Source organism: Aplysia californica, unplaced genomic scaffold (genome assembly GCF_000002075.1).
Source record: "Aplysia californica isolate F4 #8 unplaced genomic scaffold, AplCal3.0 scaffold00103, whole genome shotgun sequence".
Taxonomy (NCBI): Eukaryota; Metazoa; Mollusca; class Gastropoda; order Aplysiida; family Aplysiidae; genus Aplysia; species Aplysia californica.
Window position 1 is genome coordinate 1390877 of NW_004797373.1, and position 7996 is coordinate 1398872.

Below are 7996 nucleotides of genomic sequence, written 5' to 3' on the forward strand. Positions count from 1 at the left end.
TCTGTACGTCGAGCTCTGGTGACCTTTTTTACGCCTGCTCAGAACCCCAACAGCTCCGTCATCGCCTTAAGGGAATAAGTAATTAATTACAAATGGCAGGTGTATTGTGTATGTCAAATTCAAACCCAATTAAGCAACTTTAAAGAAATAGAAATGTCCAGAATACTTTCTGGTAGCCTTTCTTGGGGCTTTATTGAAGGCAGATTTGAGATAAGGTGCTTGTGTTTACAAACATACAACAAAAGTTTGATTCTGAATAATTCCACTTCTTTGTAGTTGTCAGAATAATGATACTTTGAGATAATCGACTTCCTTTCCACCCTGTTTTCCCTTTTCGCAGTATCAAATTTAACCTCTTCATTCTGTTGACCATGCCCAACTTAAAATGCATGTTAAGTCTGAGTCTAGATACAGGCTTCAAATTTTAATATTCACAAGATACCTCTGGTTTCAAGTGGTGGAGTTCGCCACAATTTAGGATGTCAGAGAGAAAAGTAAGTAAAGAAAATAATGCTTTGCATGTAACCTTATACCAGGTGCACGCTGCCAACTGGATTAAGTTGTACTGAATAGGTGCCAGCCACATTTTTCTTCGAGTTGGGGCAGAAGCTATCATTGTCGCACCGTACAATCTTTTCCAATTACTACCTTGAAACGCAAACTTGATTTTACGGTCAGAGTCGAATCTGATCGAATTATTATTTTTAAAAGGTAGCTTCATCTCTATTTGTGACGAACAATCTGGATTGCCCTAACTGTATTAAATAACTTCGATTGGAAATGGGCACTCGGTATTAGGAATCGGGGACTCATATCAGGTAAAGAAATAAAAAAAAACCCAGAGAGACTGACATTGTACCCAAAATCGAGAGAGAGGCGAAAAAAAGTATAACAAGTGCTGGTTTGTCCATATTGGATTTGCATTTTTAAACACTCCATTCAGGATGATAAGACATAGTATTTGTGAGCGGTGGTAAGTGCATGTGCCTGCATGAAAATGTAAAATTTGTTTACATTGTTCACAGAACGTGAGAGTGCAGAGACGTGACAAATCAACAGCTGTTCAAAAACAAAACAAAAAACAAAATCAAGATAAATGCAATGTTTTGCAAAATGAAAACGATGAATATTATATATTCTCTGATAGAATGTTCCATGAATAAGCATAAAAATCCAAATGAGATCAGAATATGTCGTCACCAAGCCTCATGGTAATGAAAACTTGTATAACGTCGTCAAAATGTCCAGGTTTTGCATACTGTTGGAGTGGGGTACTCAGCATTAAAGATAAATCGACCGCGTGCAGAATGTAGAACAAAGGTGCAAGCTGAGTGCTGCGGGGTCTTTCAAAATCAAATTTCCTTTCAGAGCTAGTAAATTCCGACCGAATTCTGCGAACGACATTCCGCCTCTCCAAGCTACATCGAGCACACACTCTACATAATATTGACTGAATGAACAACGATCCAATCTATGATAAAGTACACTTATTTTGAGTTGACATAGCTGGGGTTACATTATCACTGGGATCTCTGTCAAATCATAGGGGCGTCTGGACGGGGTATTACCGGGTTCTTCTTTCAGGCCAAGTTTCTCAATGTAACAAATTTTAAAGTTTGTTTTGTTGTTTTTTCTCAAGGTTCTTTCAAACGACAACATATAATGAGGCAATATCATATTCAAATAAGGAAATGTTTCGAACAGTAAAACAAAACAAAGCAAAAAAAAAACAACAATTCTCTTTTTCTCCTGTCACTTTGTAAGGGAACGTAGATACTGTAGATTACTCACGACCGACAAAATGAGGATTTTGTGCGCTTTGTAAGCTCATGATGACATTTGTGGAACGTGGATGTTGCGATAAAAAGGTGTTTTTTTCAGTTGAGAATGAAAACAGAAAATGATGATATATACACTTATTTCAATGAACCTAGGACGTCATAATCCTTTCAACATTGTTTTTACGGCAACAGAGAAACATCTGGAGTCAAGAAACATTCAATGATGCAAAATAATTGCATGGTCATCTCCTGCTGCCAGCTCACCTCGAGCTAAAGTACCCTTCACATTTGGCTATCAAGTCATGTACTGTTCATACAGGTAGATACATGGCACACGTTCACTACTTCAGCAGCAGCTGTATCCTCTCTCCTCATAGAAGGGGTACATTCAGCCAGCTGACCAGATTGTTCTTGCAAGATCCCAAGGTTGAGCGAGGAAATGTAAGATCAGTCCAACTCTGAAGTGTCAAAAGTTTATATTCATAGACAGCGATTCTCAATCTATCCATCTCAATACGCTGGTGAGACGATGATGCAACTGTCAAGGCACATACTCATCTACAAAGAATAGTTTTTTCATTATAATATAAAACGAGTATTTGTCACATCGCCCTGAATTACTCCAAACAACCGCGGTCCAGTTGCATACTGATAGAGTGCATACATGTATTACATTCTGTTTATCCCAACATTGTTTGTAAAGTTCTGTCCTGTGACATCAGTCTTGAATACAAAGCCTTAGAGACGTTTCCCAGATACTGTAGACAACAACCAACCATTTATTTTGGTATTAATTTTTTTTGTTTTTCTGATTCTCGTTCTGGTTGATGTTGTTGTTCCTCATCTACCAGAGCCAACACAAGCTGTGTGGGACGTATTGCAATATAAAGGCAGGTATGCTTGACAAAATATTATTACCTGTCTTGAAGTCAAACTCAAGTCCTTCGTGTGTTAGACAAAGAGTCCGAACTTTCACAGAACGCACCCCGGTTGACTAGTCACATACGGGTTAGAGTTCAAAGCCAACGTTAACGACTGTTTAAAAATCTGTTCAATGGCTATATAATCGAGTCATTTGAAAAATTGGATTTCGTAGGAGTCATGAAGCACACCTGTAAACCCCGGAACAAAAGCTATTTCCAAAAGTCTGGGAGCTGAATTTTTACGTTCTGAAGCTGAAGCACTAAAGCTTGACCACAGACACTCGTTCTCCCATGTTGGTGTCCGGTGGCTTTTGTCAATCTTCAGGGGTGTAGTTCATGAAGTCTCTCATGTTAAAGGGAGGAGGGGGACTCTGGTTGAAAAAAAGGTCGTTATTTGCAATGTCCATGAGGAGACTGTTGATGTCGTCTGGCAAAGGATTGCTACTTCCACTGCCCAGTGACGATGTATTTGAGGTCTCGTTATGGCCACTGTTGTTAAGTACACTGGTAACCAGAGCTTCATCCTGAGCAACAACACGTGTGGCGTCAGAGTGACGTGTTGTGATCTCAGCCTGACGGCCTACAGCCGGCTGTTCGGCCACTCGTGTTGTAGAAGTCGTCGCAGCAATGCTGTTGCGGTCAAGATACGCACTGCTGTTGTTGTTTGCGTCATGACCGGCCAAGGTAGTGGGTGTGTCAGCCACGGATGTCATCAGTATGAAGACGTCATCGCTGTCCATGTCCGGCACCTCACCAGAGCGACTGTCTTGCTCTCGGGCGGAGTCGGACAAGGTTTCCAAGAACAGACTACTGTCCGACGACTCGCTTCCGAGTCGCAATCTCTCCGCCTCCGAGTGGGGCGTGTCCGGGGTACCTAGACTGACAGCAGAGGAGGAGCTGAGACGCTGACAGTGCTCGCCCACATCGTAATGAGATAGCACGGCGCTGTAGCTTGAAGATGATGTCATCACACTGCTGTCGGTACCACCGCTATTGCTCGTGCTGCTACTGGTGGTCTCGGGACTGTGGGCACTGGTTGAGGCCGAGCTGAAGGTGTTGCCCAGATGCTGAGGTGTAGTGGCGGGGCTTGGTGCGCCAAAAGATGTAGGAATCGCCTTATTGCAGGGGGAAGGCGGGAGCTGCAGTAAGCGACAGATGCCCGGGTACTGGCTCCTACGAGTGGGTGTGGTTGGCGGCGTGACTTGAGAAGTACTGCTTGGAGAAATGGCAACGATGTCGTTCTTGATACTAGGAAATGGATTAGGAGAAATGGCAGTTTGTAAATGGCGAGGGGTTGATGGACTTCCGTACTCGTGATTTGGGCTACACGACATGATGTCAGCGGCCATTGAGGGTGGCAAATTCAGTTGTTGGTGGTGATGATGTTGCTGTTGCTGTTGCTGTTGTTGTTGATGATGCTGTTGTCGTTGGTTGTATTGGTGAGGCTGAATTTCAGCACAGGTGGATATGGCTCGTGTGCTAGGGGGCATGTTCTCATAGACACATGATCTAAACTGTTGCTGTGGCAATGGTTGTCCTAGACGTTGCGGCGAGGAGCACCATGGCAAGCTGTGTTGCAGGGATCCTCCCATCTCTGTGTGCTGCTGTAGCTGAAGCTGTTGCTGTGACTGTTGGGGCTGTTGAGAATTGTGTTGATGACCAGGATGATGGATACCGGAAGTGTCAACACCAGCTACACCACCTAGACTCGACCCCGGATTGGGGACCTGAATGCTCAACTGCTGGTGAGTTGGTACAGGTGACTGCTGCGACTCTTTTTTCAGACTACCAATGCCAGGCAGAGGAACAAACGGGGGGTAGTCTTCATATTCTCGCAAGGCACGGTTCGCGTGAACTGGGGTATCGGCTCCAGCGGGCGGCGACGAGAATAGGAGAGGACTCGGCTGTGACGGAGTGTGGTAGTGAGATCCACCTATAGCTCGGTGCTGGGCGTCCGGCGTGTGGCCGTGTCTGTTGCTGGCGCATGCGGCAGACGCCGTACATGTGGAATCGCCGCCCTCCGGGTTCTCCGCCTCGTCCATTGGCTCCGTTTTAACTTCTACAAAAGTAGGACAGTGAAGCTTATGCCTGTCAAGAGTCTTCTGCAGGGTGTCTCGTTCCCGCCTCAAAGACATGACTTCCCGTCTCAGGTCCCTGTTGTGCTCCAGGACACGTTCAAAATTCTGAAGAAAAAATAAATGTAAAAAATTAATGGTTAAAAGCAATTGCGTTTCTTGATGTTGCATAGGAAGGACTCAACCGTTTAATGGCCCTCATCTTACGGCTGCATTAGTCTAAGATTATGTGTGAAGTTTAGGACCTCCGATGTCACGTCCATCGTCACAATAACTGACCTAAAAAAATAGACGTAGGCCCAAGGTCACTCTCCAAACACATGAATGTCATAATAACATGCGCCTCTTAGTGAAGAAAAGAACACCAAACTGCAACTTTAATGAGCACAACACCAACAGTGTGTATTTGTTTGAGGAAAGAGAAGCACATCGACACAGTACAGTAATAGTCATTTAGAGTTGGAAAAAAGTAAGACAGACAGAAATAACAGAGGGAAAGTAGAGAAGTATGACCTGACACTGGCGCCCTTCAATCACCTGCACACCAACAGTGGGCCACTGGCGTGTATCCTTAGAATATTCTAAAATGTCAACAACAACAACAAAACAATTAACTACGTTTCATACAATTTTGAGAAAAACAAAGCCCCGCGTCGTATTTCAATTCACATGAGCCGTAGCAGTTTTCTGGGTATCTCATCTATCTTATTGTACTTGATAAACAATCTTCACCTCCCAGACATTGTCTCAACATGTTATGTCCTTGAAGCGACTTGTAGTTACCTCTATTTTAAAAGCAAATCAAGCGCTTAATCGGCTATATAGTCGGCAATTCGGCAATTTGGAGCCCAAAGTGTATATTGTCATATTACACGTGTCGTACATACGTGTCTAGGTTTTTAGGGCAATAAGTTTTTGAAATTTTCACAGTCTAAAACAGTACGTATAATATTTTATATGAAATATATTCTTTTTCACAAAATAATGTAGGTGTCTTTACGCTCCCATTGACACAATTTAGAAAGTGGAGACGAAAACAGACAAATAATGGTTGTTTGAAAGTATGAAAAGATGTGAAAATAGAAAATTTTAGAGAAGAAATTTTTCCGTGGCTATCCGGATTCGAACCCGGGATCTATTGAATGAGAGACAGACACCTTAACCTCTAGACCACGAGAGCCCCACTGACTTCGGTTTATATTTTTGTATATTATATATATATATATATATATATATATATATATATATATATATACATACATATATTTTATTTTATATATAATATATATTTATATTATGTAGTTGTGGCATAATCTACGATAAAAGTCCTTATACTAAATACAGTCAACAGCAAACGTCAAACCATAATATTATGGCCCTGTTGCCTTTAGTGGTCCAGACGAATAAATCAATATAAACGTCGCTCTCGAATCAGGAAACGCATCTTAATTATGACAGCAACCCAGGGCCTAAGCCGAAAGCAGACTCCATGGGTGGGGACGAGCGATACCGTCAGTCCGAGTCGGCGGTGCGTAAATCAAGAGATTACGCTAAAAAATATATGAAGCAGAGATACTTAGATGGCTGATCACAGCACGGTTTGATTGAACCCCTTCTCACTTCGCTGATTAATTGTGCAAGCGTACCGTTACCAACTAGGACTCTGACGTAACTGCGGAGATGTAACTCGATACCAATATGACTCCAACCCAAATAAGCGATAAAAAGAATAATATATGACTGCGCGGAAAGCATTTATCTGGTTATCAAATAAGCAATCTATGCATTTTCATAGTGCTGGCGATAATTGACACGAGAGAAAACCGGCAAACCGACAGTTTGGCCTGCTGACCTAGAATGCAGATGAGGGCGGGGAGGTAGCGACGCTCATAAATTGGCAATTAAAACAACCAAACAGCCGATTCTCCCGGAAACTGGTATAAAAATCTATTTTATGAACGTTACCACCGACTCAAAGCAAACATAACGACCTATAGCATTCGTCTGCCTCTGTGGGAGTCGACCCGCGAAAAGATAGTGTCGATAAAGACATTGCTCAGAGGAGATCATACAAAGTTTATCTTTTCATTCGAAACTTAGAGAGAGCATAACTGGTGAGAAATGATGTGCAACGCCAAGCACACAAAATGTTACAGTTGCTAGCCCCGAGTAACAAGGTTCAAACTCGGGATCCTGGCCTGAGTGTTTCGAGTAAGCGTTAGAGGTGGGCAAAATCCGGATAAATATCCGGATAATCGGATAATTCTCAACAAAACAGTATCCGAATTCAGACTCTCTCTTTCCGAACCCTTTTGCCGAAGTGGGTGCACCCATTTGTTGAAATGATTCTAATCCGTTTGTTAAAGTGGTTCTTACCCTTTTGCCGAATCGGTTCATAACATATGATTTACCAAAAAGGTGCACTAACCGGATTTTGCTAAAGCGACTCATTGCCCAGCCCTAGAAGCGTCTCAAACCGCTTTATTTCAGAAGCTAGATGGCCCGGGTTCAAATCTTCCACGTCTGGAAAGTCGTTAAAGCAGAACATCTACTGACCGACAGAACAACGTAGAATTGTTACGGCCGACAAAAAAAAGAATCATCTTGAGAAGGACTCTTTTCATCTTTCCACAATAAAAAGGATCCTTGCTTTTTTTTCTCTCAGAAACTGGCCCGATACAAAAATATCCTTGTGTGGACATACCTAAACAAGCCTGATAGATATGAAGCAGTATGGTTTCACACCACGTTCAACATTGCAAGGTCATTCTACAGGTGTGACCTACAACTGACGGGTCGAAAAAAATGAAGGGTCTGAGTTCCCCTTTCCCTAAGTATAGAATTCTTACCATAAAAACACACGTCAGGCTCGACTACATTTATTGGTATTTAGATGAAATGGATGTATGGCTTTAAATTAGAATTACGACTTTTACAAATTACCATATAGGTAGTAAATATTTCGCGATAAACCCAGCTGTTTTCTCGAAATAATCTCAAGATGACTTGAACACCTTTATCTTTATGACACTTTCAATAGATCGCTCATCACAGATAGGACATCATGAAGTGTTTGGAGAGTCAGAAAAACATCCCCAACAAACCAAGTTCACAAACGCCCTCTTAAGGTTACAAACCGGGCAGAGTCATCGACACACCAGTCCGGCACGATATCAGTTATTCTATGAGCTTTCAAACTACAACCACAACCCCCCCC

At 42.5% G+C, this 7996-nt stretch overlaps 1 protein-coding gene across 1 annotated transcript in view; it reads right to left on the bottom strand.

Annotated features, from left to right (window-relative positions):
* Positions 1–2584: 2584 nt before the first annotated feature.
* Positions 2585–7996, bottom strand: part of LOC101852168 (stress response protein NST1) — a gene marked incomplete at its 5' end in the record, with an annotated part of 19644 nt that continues 14232 nt past the window's right edge. The window contains 1 exon segment of the mRNA XM_013080871.2: positions 2585–4887. Coding sequence (XP_012936325.1) covers positions 3019–4887 — 1869 coding nt within the window.